Source organism: Sarcophilus harrisii, chromosome 5, assembly GCF_902635505.1.
Source record: "Sarcophilus harrisii chromosome 5, mSarHar1.11, whole genome shotgun sequence".
NCBI classification, from domain to species: domain Eukaryota; kingdom Metazoa; phylum Chordata; class Mammalia; order Dasyuromorphia; family Dasyuridae; genus Sarcophilus; species Sarcophilus harrisii.
This window is the reverse complement of record NC_045430.1, coordinates 91,340,304-91,356,246: the sequence shown is the minus strand read 5'-3', so window position 1 is coordinate 91,356,246 and position 15,943 is coordinate 91,340,304. Positions and strand designations below refer to the sequence as shown.

The 15,943-nt window shown below is 38.0% G+C and overlaps 1 protein-coding gene across 1 annotated transcript; it reads right to left on the bottom strand.

Annotated features, from left to right (window-relative positions):
- Positions 1-3,173: 3,173 nt before the first annotated feature.
- CELA1 (chymotrypsin like elastase 1) lies at positions 3,174-15,069 on the bottom strand. The gene is made up of 8 exons (XM_003772211.3): positions 14,966-15,069; positions 13,705-13,787; positions 11,049-11,149; positions 9,867-9,992; positions 9,114-9,250; positions 8,117-8,262; positions 4,140-4,289; positions 3,174-3,324 (listed from the first exon to the last, which is right to left on the bottom strand). Exons 1-8 carry the CDS (start codon positions 15,003-15,005, stop codon positions 3,307-3,309), a joined length of 801 nt encoding a protein of 266 aa, XP_003772259.2. The 5' UTR covers positions 15,006-15,069; the 3' UTR covers positions 3,174-3,306.
- Positions 15,070-15,943: the final 874 nt, after the last annotated feature.

Here is a 15,943-nt window from a genome sequence, read left to right as displayed (position 1 = left end):
TCAAGATGCTCCTTCAAAAACAAAAGAGAGAGGGAGCCACAGGTAACCCTATAGAATTTCTAAACTTAGCTCTTTACACTATTAATTTTCTGATTTTTGATAAATATGCACTGGTGCTGGCAGACAGCTTTTATAACCCAGTGGAAGGGCAGTGTCCAGTGCAAGCAGCTCCACTATCTTTAGACAATCGCCAGGTGATGTGGAGAGATCCAGAAAATGGTAAATGGAAGGGACCAGACAGGTTAACTGCTTGGGGGAGAGGGTTTGCTTGTATCTCTACAGGTGGAGAAGAAATCAGATGGGTGCCAATGAGTTGTATTCGCCTTGTCCATCAGAGAGAGACAGAAAAAGAGAAGACCCTGGAGATGAAGGAGAAGACCCAAGAAACAACAGATGGTTCCATCACTGACTGTGCCCACCACTGAAAGAGCATGGCAGTTATGGCAATTGACTCATGAACATCAAAAATTGTTGATGAGACTGATGCAGAACTTCAAAATCTGCAGAAATCATTGGATTCCCTGACACATGATGAAACTATTGCAGGACTTCAAAACTTGCAGGAATCATTGGATTCCCTGACATATGAAATGATGGCATATATAATTCCTCATGTTGATTCATATGGTTTGTTACATCACTACTAGTCTGTTATATTACTATGTGCTTGTGTAATACCTCCCCTGCTGATGGATTTATGTATTCCTGTTTCGAACTCAGCCAGAGGAAACCTGCTAATAATATCTGGTTTGACACACCATTTCCCTTTGGTGTTTTCATCTCCCTTCCTGAGATATCAAGGATGGCGTGATCACCTCCTTTTTGGGGTTCTCCCTGAGAAATCAAGGAGGGCATGGCCACCTGTGTTCTAAAACAAAAGAGAGTGGGAGATGTAGAGGGCAGGAACTCTGAAAAGGTATACTTAAGACTTTGATTGATATAATCTTACAAGATATTAACTCAATGGAATTGATGAGATAATGGTTCCCTAGTGATATAATGTTTGGCTTATACTCAGTATGATGAATTGATGTAATTGTAATAGAGTATTTAAGAGGTCAGAATCAGAAAGAAGTCAGAGATTGAGATGTGCACACTGCTGACTGGCTGACTGAATGACCGGAAGAGACAAGAGATTGTAGACTGGCTGAATGACTGAGACTGCTGGCGAAGACTGGGAGACTGAAGGAGACAGTAAAGACTTTGGACTTTATTCCTGACTATTCATGTATGCTTCTTCTGCTGAGATCAAGACTGGTCCCAAAGCCCTCCAGAAAGCTAGCCCCTAACATTACACTTACCCATTTTGGAGAGTATCCATTAAAAGAATAAGGGGGAAAAAAATGGTTCAGCAAAACTAACCAATTTACCAAAAAGTCTTGACAGGGTATGAAATGTTCCATACCTATATCCCTACATCCCTATATACCTCTGTCAAGAACCAAGGGAAATACTTTCCCACATCTCTTCTTTGAAACTAAGCTTAGTCTTACCATTTTGCAGCATCTGGATTTAGTTGTTTTATTCTTGTTCTTTCCATTTCCCTTGCTTCTGCTCTTCAGAGTCTCCTGTCTCCCAGTCTCCCACTTCATTGATTGTAGGAGCCCCTTCTAAGCTACATCTCTAATCACTCTTCTGGGTCTGTCCCATTTTTTCTCTTTTCTTTTTCCCTCCTCTCCCCTGCCCCCACTTAATAACTTTATTTTTTCAATGCTACTTAAGAAAAAAAATGATATATTTGGGATGGAAAATGCCATTTTCATCTAGAGGGAGAGCTATGGAGACTGAATGTGGATTGAATCATAGTATTTTTACCTTTTTTTTTTTTTGGTTACTTTTTTTTCCTTGTGTGTGTGTTTTTTTTTTTTGTTTTTGTTTTTGTTGTTGTTCTAATTTTTCTTTCACAATATGAACAGTATGGAAATATATTTAAAATGATTGTACATGGGACAGCTAAGTGGCATAGTAGTTAGAGCACCAGTCCTCAAGTCAGGAGGACCTGAGTTCAAATCTGGTCTCAGACATTTAACACTTCCTAGCTGTGTGACCCTAGGCAAGTCACTTAACCACAATTGCCTCAATTAAAAAAATGATTGTGCATTTACAACTATATCAGATTGTTTGCTATCAAGGATGGAGGAAATCAAAGAGGGAGGGAAAAAACTGTAGAACATAGAATCCTACAAAAATGAATGTTAAAAACTAACTTTACATGTAACTGGAAAAATAAAATACTATTAAGAAAAAAAAAGTCATAACAATTAATTCTATCCCCAAATTAAATGAGTTGCTGGAGGAGGTTGTGAGTTGGCCCTAGCTAGTTTTTAAGAAAAAAACTATATGACATTTTACTGGACATTTTCCCAATCCCTTTTAATTCTTTTAATTGTTTCCTATTTATCCTATTTATCTTGCTTTGTATATATTTGTTTACATTTTGTTTCTTTCATTGGATTGTAAGTTTCTTATGGGCAGAAATTATCATTTGCCTCTTTTTATATCTCTAGCACTTAGCACACATAGTAGAGGCTTAATAAATATTGATTGATTGATAAAGTACATATTTGTAGGGACAATTCTTGTACTGATATGGCTTGGATTAGGTGATTTATAAGATCTTTCCCAATTCTGAGATTTTGTAACTGTGAAATTTATTTCATTTAATTTTAACTGGGCCCTGGACAAATTGCCTGGCATTTTTGCCATTGGGCTCTCATCTTATTTTCTAGCCTTATTTCACAATACCTCTTTTCACAATCTACTTTCCAATTGGACAATTGATTCCTACTTTTCTCCTATTTGTGTAATCATAGTCAAGTCATTTAATATCACTAGGGTTCATTTTCCTCAATCCTAACATGAAAAGATTTGATAGCCTGTGAGTTTCTTTCCAAATCAAGTTCTATGATTTCCACCTAAAGAAGTATTTTTTATAATATTTTCCTTTTTTCTAAATAATAGCTTTTTATCTTCAAAATATATATAAAGATAGTTTTCAACTTTCATCTTTGTAAAACCTAGTGTTCCAAATTTTTTCTCCCTCCCTTCTTCCTATCCCTTCTCCTAGGCAGCAAGTAATCCAATACATGTTAAACATGTGTAGTTCTTCTTTATGTAAATAATACTTTCTATAAGTTGGTTTAATTCTAGATGGAAGGAGGAGTGACATTTGATATTTTGATAATTTGATTTTTATTTGGTATATATGTCTACATGCCCTTGTCCTGAATTTTCTCCATGATTTCAATTTATGCAGAGGAGTTGAGGCCCTTCCAAGATGGCAGAGCTTTGGTCTCAGGGAAACCTTCAGTTGTAAGCAATAACCTGAAAAAAAGAAAATTGCACTCAGAGCATTGTTTATTTGTTTTTTCTATTGAGTCCCTGGGTGAAGAATGAGTGAGTGGGGAAAGAGAAGAAATGCAAAGGCAGGAAGGGTAGAGAACCTTATGTCTTGCTTTAATGAAGAAGATGGAATATATCTTCAGAATAGGATTTGGCCAACTATGGAGCTGTCAGCATAGCCAAAGAACAATGTGGGAAGAAAGCACTCTTGTATTTCTATAGATTAAGTCAATAGGACTTTTCCAAATAGTTAATGTGGATGGACAGCATCATCTTCAGTGAGACAATCTCCCTACCAAGCAGAAGTTTCCCTTCTATTAGAAAACCTGGCAGATATTCAAGAAATATTTTCTTCTCTTGTCCAGGGAAATGCCCAGTCTTTTTGCTGGATGTCTTCGAGACATCCACTTGAAATAGGTTTATATGTATAACTGCTTCATAGGCCAACTAGTCCAACTGGTCCATTTACTGATGAGGCAATTAAGACCCAAAGAGAAGTGATTTGTCCAAAATAAATAACTAGTAGTTGACCCGAAAGTTAAATATAGGTTTTCTTCTGACATCAATATAAGTTTCCCCAATATTTCACAGTATCTCACTCTGTAATGATCAGGATGATGAAGATTGTATCTGGCTATGTAAAATTAAAATCAAGGAGTGTGGGTGGGTGGGAGGAGGATAGTGCTCTGTCCTAGCTCCTCCTCCCTGGCCCCATTTCTTTTCTATTCCACCCATTTTCCTAGTCCATGCTTGTATGACACACCCATAGTATAGTGTCCAGCAACTGGCTGACTTACATTATTGATCCAAGTGATGTAATTGGAGACTCTGGTGAAGACAGTGGGCTTCCTGGCAACGTTGCAGCCCTGGCTGGACACAAAACTGGTCACTCCATGGACAACATACTGGCCGTTAACCTGGCAGTGAAGAGGACCCCCAGAATCTCCCTGTAGAAAAAAAAAAAAGACACATCTTAGAAGCAGGCTTAGAGATTCCAGAAGCCAGGAAAGGCCCATCAAAGATCCTTCTCTTCGATTCTGCAAAGGACCTTTTGGATAGTTTGCTCAATTCTGACAAAATCACTAAAATTCCAAAAAGATTGACTTTCAAGAAAAGAAGTGGGCTGTGGATAAGGTTGTCATTGTTGAAGATTTTGTTTCTTCTGCTGCTTCAATTCAATGACATAAAAATACCTTTCTTTCTCTACTTTCCTATCTCTTGGAGAAGCTGATGCTCATCCTGCTAGGGAAGGTTCTGGCGATCTGGGAATCCACTGATCTAACCTGGTAGAGAGAAGGCAAGGATTTATTTCTGTTTCTGTGCTTTCTGAAAAAGGGGATAAATGTGAAAGATCTCTCTGATCAATATAATAGCCAGCCATGATTCCAGAGGACCAGTTGATGAAACATGCTGCCCATCTGCTGACATCCTGAATGCTGCATTAGGCATATGTTTTTAGATATAAGCAATTTAGAATATTTTATTGCATGTTTATTACAAGAATCACATTTTACTTTCTTTTTTTCTCCCTCATTGCTAGGAGGAGAGGTGGAAAGGAGAGCAAATAAATGTTTGTTGGTTGAAAAAAAAATTACTAAAAGAAAAAGTGACAAATGATTTGTATCCAAAAACTTGGAATGAGTCCACAAATGTTCAAATTATAAGCAATTCCTTTAAAGGAGATTTCTTAATCTGGAGTCCATTGACTATGGATAGATTTCAGGGTAGTCTGTGGATTTGGTTAAGAAAAAAATTAAATTTTAATTTTCATTAAAATTGCTTTCCTTCATAATCTTACATGTTTTATTTTATGCATTTAAAGTCATTAATTCAAGAAGTGGTTCATAGACTTCCTCAGAACCCCAAAAAGATCCATGACACACAAAAAATAGCACAAACCCCTGCTCTGAAAGATGAAGCAGAGTCACTTAATCTCATTTGCTTCTTGAGAAATCTTTTGATCACTGTAACAATAATATAATAGTAGCTAAGATATTTGTATAGAGTTTAAGCTGCGATGGGTAGTTTCGTGCTATTAGCCCCATTTTACATATAGGGAAATTGAGAATCAAAGAATACCTGAAATAAATCTCACAGTTTGTAAGTATCAGAGTTGATATTTGAAGCAGGGTTCTCGTGGCTCCAGGACCAGTATTTTTTTCATCATATTATTTTGTCTCCAGAAAAAAAAAAATTCATTTTCCAAAATTCATTTGGGGACTTGACAGCCACTTATCAGCCTTATTCATAAAATAAAATATGTATTGGGGGAGGGCCTTGGCACTGGAGACTGAGTAAGGAGCACTGGGGCAAAGAGAAGAAAATTTCATTCTTTCCCAAATGAGCTTTCCCCTGTGTTGTGGCTAAAAGGAGAGCCGGCCAGGGAACTTTCTTAAAAAGAGTGCTGTCTATTTGGAAATGAAGTGAAAAGTCTTGAAGAATGAATGTAATAAAAACCAAAGAAAAGCATTAAAAGGCTAGAAATAGTTGGAGAGACAAGAACAAGAAAGGCTTTAAAGCACCAGAATATTCCAAAATGGATCCGTGACTTCATAGTTTGGGGTATTTTCTCCAAACATGAGGCTCCCAATCCATCCATACCTACTCACCTATGTGCCTCTTGTCTATGTTCTTTCAAAGTTTTCCATCAGGAGTTCACCTAATATTCTAGAGCTTTTCCTTAATTTCTCTGGCTGTCTGCCTGTCATCCTTTGCCCTCCTTACATGACTAGTCCATCTTCTCTTTCTATTGTATAATTTATATTACATGAATTTCTATATAACATGAATTATACAATAGAAAGAGCCTATAATTTCTATCTAATCACTTTCTATCTATCTAATTGATGATTTCTTTTACACTAATACAGAGAAGCTAATTCAAGAAATTTTACCAGAAAAGACATTAATGAGTCAGTTTTAGGAGAGGCACAGGAAGAAAAGCATGTTGCTTCTTCAGAGACTGAGGAAATATACTTTCAGCTTTATTTAAGGATTATTTCCTTCATCAAGTTTTCCCTAATCCACTCACTCAGTAATGGCCTTTTCTTCCTAATTCTGTACACAATACATCTATTATGCACTGTTTTATATTAGAGTTAAATCTGTTTGCTGCCTCTTCCTCAGCCTTACAAGATTGTAAGTTTGAGAGACATAGGCATCAGGACAGAATGTATTTGAATCCCAATCCTGGTTTTCTAGCGTATTTGTTTTTTTTTTAGTTCTTCCTTAGGTCTCTGGTTTCTTTATCTTTGACATGGGGAGAAATAATTATACCTCAAGGTAGAATTTACTTCATCCTGTCATAATTGAGATAAAATGAAATAATGTTAGCAGTGAAATCATGGCTGTCAAAGTACTATAAAAATATTAACTGCTTTTGTTTTTGTATATCCAGAGACTATCACAATGCTTTGCATTCAGTAGGTATGTAATGTTTGAATTTAATTTATGAGTAAAGGGATTATCTTTTGTGAACTTTACTAGGGAATAGCCCTACATATAAGGTAGAATTCTCCTAATTTAGAGGAGATGGAAATATAGTACTTGTTTGATGTTTCCCTGTCTCTTAAAGGAAAGGAGAGAAGACAGAAATTTAATAACCATTGAGTAGATAGGAATATGGAGAGAATGTTCCAAAATCAATCACAGGATCAAAAGATATCCTGAATGGCTGAAGAACAAATTGGAATACATTAGAGATTGAGTCAATGATCTGGATCAAAATGAATTTAGATTCCAATCTGAGAAATCCCAAATAGATAGGCAGGTTTTTTATTTTTATTTATTTATTTATTTTTTAAGATGGAAGCAACCTTTTTTGTTGTTGTTGCTCTGAAGTAGTAAATATAATGTTTCTAGACTAGAGACAATCTTGAGCTAAACTGTCCTTAAGGGGCTAACTATGGGTCACTAGAATACATTGTCATTTAAGTGTCATCCAGTTTGAAACTAGGCAATTTTTCTTTTAACCTAATTACCTTATTCTGCAATATAACTTCTGTATCTACATCTCTGTCTCTCTTTTTTTTTTCCCTATACATAAACCCTAAAAACATGCTCTTATGATCTGGAAGAAATGGTAAGCAAGGTTAAGAAGGGGTGATGGTGGTCAGAATTGAGTATTCATCTAAAATAACTTTATGGACAGAAGTAGGGTTGAATTTGATCCATGAACTTGGAGAATCACACAGGTTCAGAAACCAGGAAAGTCCAGGAAGTTCAGTGCTTCCCACTGGGACACAGTGATATACAAGGTTTATAAAGTGGTAAAAATAAAATCTTGAGATCAAATGCAAAGGTCTTCAGGATCCTAATTGACTGAGAGAGGTGAGGTCTAAAGACCAGGATTAGATTTCCTCACAGATTTAGACAAAATGGGAGAGATTAGTAAGAAAAGATGGTAACCCACAGGATTGGATTTTAGGAGCTGGTCAATCGGAGGGTAAGGGAGACAAGTTAAGTGACAACCAAGCATATCAGTCGTGAATTCTTGTGCAGGTGTGTTCTGTACTATAAGGGGCAGGAAATGAGGAAAGGCAGAAGGCCCATCTATGTTTGTGAAGATAATCAGAGAAAAGTGAGAGAGATAAGTGGAAGAGAAAAAAGAGGTCTGTAGTTGGGTTGATTTGTGAGAGAATGAAGAAAAGGGAGGGAGAGGAGAAAAGGGTCAGTGAAACCTCTGAGAAGAAGAGGAAGATGGAGTTGGGGGAATCAATTTCCCTTTTACCCTCCCCACCTGTCAGGAGGTCTTGCCATGGCTTTGTTTTCCTACCTGACATCCAGATCTCACGCCGTCACCTCCTGCACACACCATAGTATTTTTGACGGTGGCTCCCCAATAGGAGCTGCTGGAGCAGGTTGCATAATCCACTACTGGCAGGTAGGCCTGCTGTAGGGTCTCAGCCAGCTGTCCATTGGCTACATGTGACATAAAAAAATACCAGGGATAAACTAGGGGCCTGAGTGCGGGGTCCATCTACACATATGAAGGACATCCTTAGGTTGCCAGGCCCCAACGACCCTTTTAAACATTCTGCTCCACACCTCCCAGCCCCTTGTCTTTCAACATGTTTTGGAAATTACTATATATTAATATCATGGTTATTTTTCCTTTTTCTTCTGTTATGCTCTAAACTCCCAAAGAACAGAGACTGTCTATTCTTGACCTTATATTAACTATATTATATATTATATTAGTTATTATTAATTATATCATTTATTAATATATTATTGTTAATTACATTTATATATATATAAAATCTGACTAATATAATTTTGAATTCCTCTAATAGCACTTGTCTCTCTCCTACCTCTGAACATTTGACCAACCTGGAACCTGGGACACCCTTCTATAATCTGACAGGCTGTCATCTTGTCAACAATCATTTAAGAGTTATTTAAAGCCATTTACTTCTGGGAAGTTATCTGAGAAAAACTGATAGCTTTTCTTGATCTTTTCTCCTCCAAACATGGAATTGTCCCAGTTCCATCCACTCATACCCATACTCTAATGATATAACTACTCTACCTGTCCTTTTTATGGCAGCAGTGGAATTAATGGTGAGGGAAAGGATGCTAAACCAAAGAATTCTAATCTCAACTCTGCCACTAATTAGATGGGGGATCTCAGGTAAATCGCTTTGCCCCTTTGCCAGATCTCACGTGTACAGTGAGGGGGCTAGATCAGATAAATGCCTCCTATTCCTTTTTCAGCACAGAGAAACGGTCCATCCAAGCTTCCCAGAGAGATGGCAGGTTACGTGACTTACTCCTGGTCCTGCCCCAGCCTGTAATATAACAGGGGTTGTTGTTGGGCAAGATCTGACCACGTGGGGGCAGGGTGCCCAGCTGGACGTATCTGTTGAGGGTGGCACTCTGGCTCAGACGGAGCAGGGCGATGTCATAGCTGTGGACGGAAGGGAGATGGATCATTCGGGTGCCAAAGATGGACTCTGTCCATTTAAAAAATGCTTGGCCACTTTCTGCCTCTGACTATTTGTCCAAGTTATATACCTCTCAGGAATGTGCTGATAAATGTTTAACAGCCAGTTCTTTTAAAAGGTAGGGAATACTTTGTAATTTAATTGACATTATAAATCTCTTCTCCATCATTTTCTTAAATCTGGACAACAAACAGAATAATCAGTTATCATCTTAGCATTTGCCAGTTTCCCAGATGCAACCATTCACCTTACAGCTGCTTAGGGCAGCTAAGTGGGATGGAGGGTAGAATGTTGGTCCTAGAGTCAGCAAAATCTCGGTTCAAATATGACCACAGATACTGAATAGCTGTGTGATCCTGGGTTCAAGTCATCTAATCCTGCTTGCCTTGGTTCCTCATTTGTCAAATGAGCTGGAGAAGAAAATGGAAAACCAATCTAGTATCTTTGCCAAGAAAATTCCAAAAGGACTACTTCCTGGTCCCCTAGGAAAATACATTTAAGACAAGAGCCAATATACCAACCCCTACTCCCACGTACACACTGCATTCAGTTGGCCCCCCAGAAGTCACTGTCACTCACCCCCCAGCCAAGTTGTTGGGGTTCCAGTACTCATGTTTCACAATTTTTCTGACACCAAAATACTGTTCGGTACCATCGTTCTGGGACAGGTTGTGATCTCCAAGGACGACTCGGAAATTCAAGTTGCTGGAAGGAGAAAAAGGCAGCCATAGGTGATCGATCACAGCTCAGGTCCCTAACTCTATCTACCATGTCAGATCTCCTTTGGTATGAAAATAATTGGCAAGATAGTCTTATTTCACATTAGAAAATAATGACAATTCACATTTATCTAGTGCTTAAGGTTTCTAGGAGGTCCATGATGGCATTTGATCCTTCCTCAAACCAGTGCCAGAGAGGTTAAGTTCTATTATTATCCTCTAGTCACAGGTGGGATCAATGGGACTCAGAAAGGCTCCAAAATACTTAAAGCAGGGATTCATGGTCTATCTGCTAAATCAGCACCCATCATACAGCCTCAGCAGATGACATGCCTCTGTTTAAAGACTCCAAAATAAAGGTCAGTATTTCATCGTAGTCTTTTTCACTTTTCTGTTTCAATAGCTTGGGTCTGTGGCCAAACCAGTCTACATAGGAGAGTTGTAAAGATAACATTAGAATGTAGACGTGGTCCCCATAAAGAGTTTCTTTCAATACAAACCCTTCTCCTTCCCATATATACTTAGAGCTTCTTCTAGAAGGGATTTGATATGTAGATTCCCTTATTAATGTCCCAGATTCTTCCTTAGGATTCTGGACTTTCCTCTCCTGACCACACTTTAGGATGGATGATGCACACAGAACTTACTCACAGACTCTGGACACTCAGATCTCACTTCCTCCTAACCAATAATAATAGTTTATATTTATATAACACTTTAAGATTTGTGATACATTCTACAGATATTATTTCATCTAATACTCATAATCCTTGGAGGTAGGCATAATTTTTCTCAATTTTACAGATGAAGAAACATGCTGTGAGAGAAAGACAGAGACAGAGAGACAGAGAGACAGAGGGAGAGAGAGAGAGACAGAGAGACACAGAGAGACAGAGACAGAGACAGAGACAGAAATTAAGAGATTTTTTTTTTTTAAAAGTGACAGCTAGAAAAAGTGTTGGAGACAAATCCAGAATCTTAATGGCTTTCCCACACCACTTCCATTAGCCCACAGAGAACTTAGTACCTCCTTTTTCCTTACCTATCCACACAGTGAGCTGCTGTCATCACCCAGTTCTGGGTAATGAGAGTTCCTCCACATGTGTGATACCATGAACCTCCAGATGAATATTGGAGAGAAATCTAGAAGGAATGTTGGAAGAAAAAAAGAAATCAGTGGTTGTGGTTGGTTCTCTTCCCTCTTTTTCTTACTCTCAAACTCTCAAAGTTTCATATTTCCTCACAATCAAAAGAGGATGAGGCTATTTGAAATGGGAATGATAATATCCTCTTCTTCAGAGGAAATTTGGCATCAGACAGCTGTGCAGAGTTGCATAGTTTTGGATTCTGCATAAATCTCTCAAAATATTGTCGAGATATACTCTCTTCTTTGATTTTAGGAAACCAGTTAAATGTCTGCAACCTAAAAATTGTGAGCTAGATCTTCTTTATTAGTTTATGATCTTCACCCCAAATATTATGGGTAGACCTACCATTCAAAAAAACCCTGAGCTGGAAAATCTGAGAGGAAATGGAATTTTTTTTTTTTTTTTTTTTTTTAGCAAATCAAACTATAACTCTGAGAATGTAATAATACTTCTATGAAATGAACAGAATGGAAAAAAAAAAAGAACTTGGAGAACTATTCATGTGATGACAAATATTGTAAAGGAAAAAATATTGAGAGACATCACAATTCGAAACAATGTAATGTGCAATTGTAATTTCAGTTACATAGTAAAGCATTCCTCTCAGCAAAATGAGCTATGGGCATAGACTGAGGCATATAATGCCAGAAATGTTGATTTGTTTGCTTAACTATACTTTTTTTTCATTAGAGCCGGCAATTCTGTTGTGGGGAGGAAGTCATTAGAAAATGACAAAGATTTCTCTAGTTAATAAATGGTCAAAGGATATGAACAGCCAGTTTTCAGATGATGAAATTGAAACCATTTCTACTCATATGAAAGAGTGTTCCAAATCACTGTTGATCAGAGAAATGCAAATTAAGACAACTCTGAGATACCACTACACACCTGTCAGATTGGCTAGAATGACAGGGAAAGATAATGACGAATATTGGAGGGGATGTGGGAAAACTGGGACATCGATGCATTGTTGATAGAGTTGTGAACGGATCCAGCCATTCTGGAGAGAAATTTGGAACTATGCTCAAAAAGTTATCAAACTGTGCATACCCTTTGATCCAGCAGTATTTCTACTGGGTTTATACCCCAAAGAGATACTAAAGAAGGGAAAGGGACCTGTATGTGCCAAAATGTTTGTGGCAGCCCTGTTTGTAGTGTCTAGAAGCTGGAAACTGAGTGGATGCCCATCAATTGGAGAATGGTTGGGTAAATTGTGGTATATGAATGTTATGGAATATTATTGTTTTGTAAGAAACGACCAGCAAGATGAATACAGAGAGACCTGGAGAGACTTACATGAACTGATGCTGAGTGAAATGAGCAGAACCAGGAGATCATAATACACTTCAACAACAATACTATATGAGGATAAATTTTGATGGAAGTAGCTATCTTCAACAATGAGAGGATCCAATTCAGTTCCAATTGACCAGTAATGAATACAACTAGCTACACTCAGAAAAAGAACATTGGGTAATGTGTGTGGACCACCACATAACTTTTTAAATAGGGGGCCAGTTCACTGTCCCTCAAACATTGGAGGGCTGGATTATAGTAAAAACAAAAACTTTGTTTTGGGGGCCTTTAAATAAAGAAACTTCATAGCCCTGGGTGAGGGGGATAAACGTCCTCAGCTGCTGCATCTGGCCTGCGGGCCGATGTTTGAGGATCCCTGAACTATATCATACATTCACTTATCCAATATGCTTTAATTGGAGTATGGCTCTGTTGACTTGAGAGTAGGAAAATGCCTTCAGAGCAGTGAAATTATGACCATGTGTGGACTGTATATAAAAGAGATGAGTATATAAGCTGGAGTGTACATGGAAGATGAGAGCTGTGAGTTTAGCAGTGTGTTTGTGTGGATTGTAATCTAGATTGTCAAAGCTGGAAAGAGATCATTGAAGATCAATTTGTTCATTTTAAAGAAAGGGAAACTGAGGCTTCAAGAAGCTAATGAATAATATATTATATGGTTGATAGAATGACATAATATAAAACATGATGTGATATAAGATATAATACAACAAAGTATGAGACAAAATAACATAACATAATATCATAATATAACACAACATAACATAAAGTCACTATTTAAGAAGGAAATCAAATCTTATGACTTCTAGTCGAATACTGTAGTGGGTTTTATAGTGTGATAGGTTGGTTTAGGTGTCTGAAAGTTTAGTTTTGAATCTCAAAAGTCATCAGATTCAACTCCTTCATTTTACAGATGAAGAAACTGAGGCACAAAGAAAATAAGTGACTTGCTCAGGATCACACAGCTAAGCAAAATTTAAATTCATGTGTTCCTGACTCCAACTCTACCTTGTATCTACTACACCCCTACCTACTCTTCTAAGTGTAAATGGGATGCATTCAAGTACCTCTCAAGTTTGGTATATATCTGGGAGAGAGGCTATGAGGCCATATTATGTTTCCAAATTTCCAGCCCTTCTGCAGTTAGAAAAACTAGCAGAACTTGAGTTCTGTTCAAGACTTATAGGGAAATTCTGGGTTTGAGGAAAGTCAGTGTTATATAGTCATACTCACCTGGGAAGGCCAGGCATTTCTTTGGGCATTGGTTCCCCCTACAACTCGGGCATTGGTATCTGGGGTGTCCTCCAAGCCATGTCCTTTGAGAAAGGAAAAAGAGTGAGCTATGATTGGGCAACTTCAGTTAGAAGAGGTATGGAGAGCTAAGGAATGTCATGTGGAATTGCAGCATATACACACAAGATGTGTATCCCCTATCCCCATACTTGAATCTCAATTCATAGAAAAATTATGAGTTCTATGACCATCCTGTAGTTATTGCTAGAACACTGGGGTTCTCATGCAGCTGAATTACAAGGGGAGACCATAACCTCTTTATTTTTTAAAAATAATAGCTTTTTATTTTCAAAATACATGCAAAGATAGTTTTCAACATTCATCTCTGTAAAACCCTGTGTTTCAAATTTTTTCTCCTTCCCTTCCTCTTATTCCTTCCTCTAGACAGCAAGTAATCCAATATATGTTAAACATATGTTAAAGCAATTCCTCCACACATATTTCCACATTTATCATGCTGCACAAGAAAAATCAGATCAAAAAAAGAAAAGAAATAAGAAATAAAACAAAAATCAAGCAAGCAAACAATAACAAAAAAGGTGAAAATACTATGTTGTAATCCACATTCAGTCCCCATAGTCTCTTTCTGGATGCAAATGGCTCTCTCCATCACAAGTCCATTGGAACTGGCCTGAACCACCTCATTGTTGAAAAGAGCCACACATGACTTCTTTAAATTAGGAGCTCTTGACCACTTCAAAGATCCCCTCTATCAAGGTATGTGGCGGGGAAATTAGGTTGGAGAGAACTGAATGGGGGACTTGCTCAATGCCTGGTTTATACCAAATGCTTAATAAATGCTTGTTGACTGATTCACCTAAAATCACACAGAAATTCTATTTAGAATTACCTGATTCATCAAAAAACCTATGACAGAATTCCCTGGGGGAATACCATTTGCAATCCAATTAGCCTCTTTTGCTGAGAAGGTCTCTAGCCTATGGACTTCCCATTGGGTTCCCCTCAGACTCCTAGGGGAGACTCATTTTCAATTGACAGGTACAAAGACCTATCAATGGGTGATGACCCTTAGCAGGGTACAACAAGCTCTGCCAATGGAAGTCCCAAGAAAGGAAAGCTGATCCAGGTAGTAGACTAGTAGTCAAGATAGGGACTGAATTTTATTTTAACTCAAGAAGCAGACTCAGGGCTTGAGGAGACTGCTGACCCTGCCTGCCTGAACAAAATAGGTCAAACTTACCATAAAGGACAAGGGCAGCGAAGATCAGGATTTGGAGCATGGTGCTGAAGTTACTTTCAGACCACTAATTTCCAGCCCTTCTTTATAGGGCCCTTATCATTCCTTACTAGTTGACAAAAATCATGTGATGAGAGGAAAAATTGCAGGTGACTGTGGAAGTACAAATGACGTATAGATAATTCTTCAAGTAAACTCATTTGTCTTCTGTTCAAAGACAAACCAAGGTTAAAGCTACAATTTTAAATTGCACTTAATTGATAAGCTCTGGCAACTTTATTAGAGGAAAAAACCCTCAGAAATGAGATGGTGGCCCTCCTTAGCTCCCCACTTTGAATCATTCTGAGTCTTTTGCTGGGTATTAAGGGAATAAAGATCCAGATGGAAGGGACACATACTCCTCATCTTCATGGAATTCCCCATCTGATGGGAAGACAGAACATATATATAGAATAGTATGGAGGTAGAGAACTACAATAATGGAAATAAAGGAAATGGAATAAAGGAAGTAAATGGACAGAGCTCTAGGCTTCAGGGTAAGAGAACTAGGATGAATTTGGGGGAGTGTAAATTAGGGAAGGAGGTAACAGAAGAGGCTGGAGATATAGAGATTAAGAGATGGAAAAAAATGGGAAATAGGGTCTAAAGAGAGACCCAGATGGATTGTCCCAAAGATCTGGTAAAGGAGACTTAGATTTAGAACTAGAAGGACCTGATGCAGGAAAACTGGGACACTGATGTGTTGTTGGTGGAGTTGTGATCGAATCCAACCATTCTGGAGAGCAATCTGGAATTATGCCCCAAAAAGTATCAAACTGTGCATACCCTTTGATCCAGCAGTGTTACTACTGGGCTTATACCCCAAGAAGATACTAAAGAAGAGAAAGGGACCTGTATGTGCCAAAAGGTTTGTGGCAGCCCTCTTTGTAGTGGCTAGAAACTGGAAAATGAATGGATGCCCATCAGTTGGAGAATGGTTGG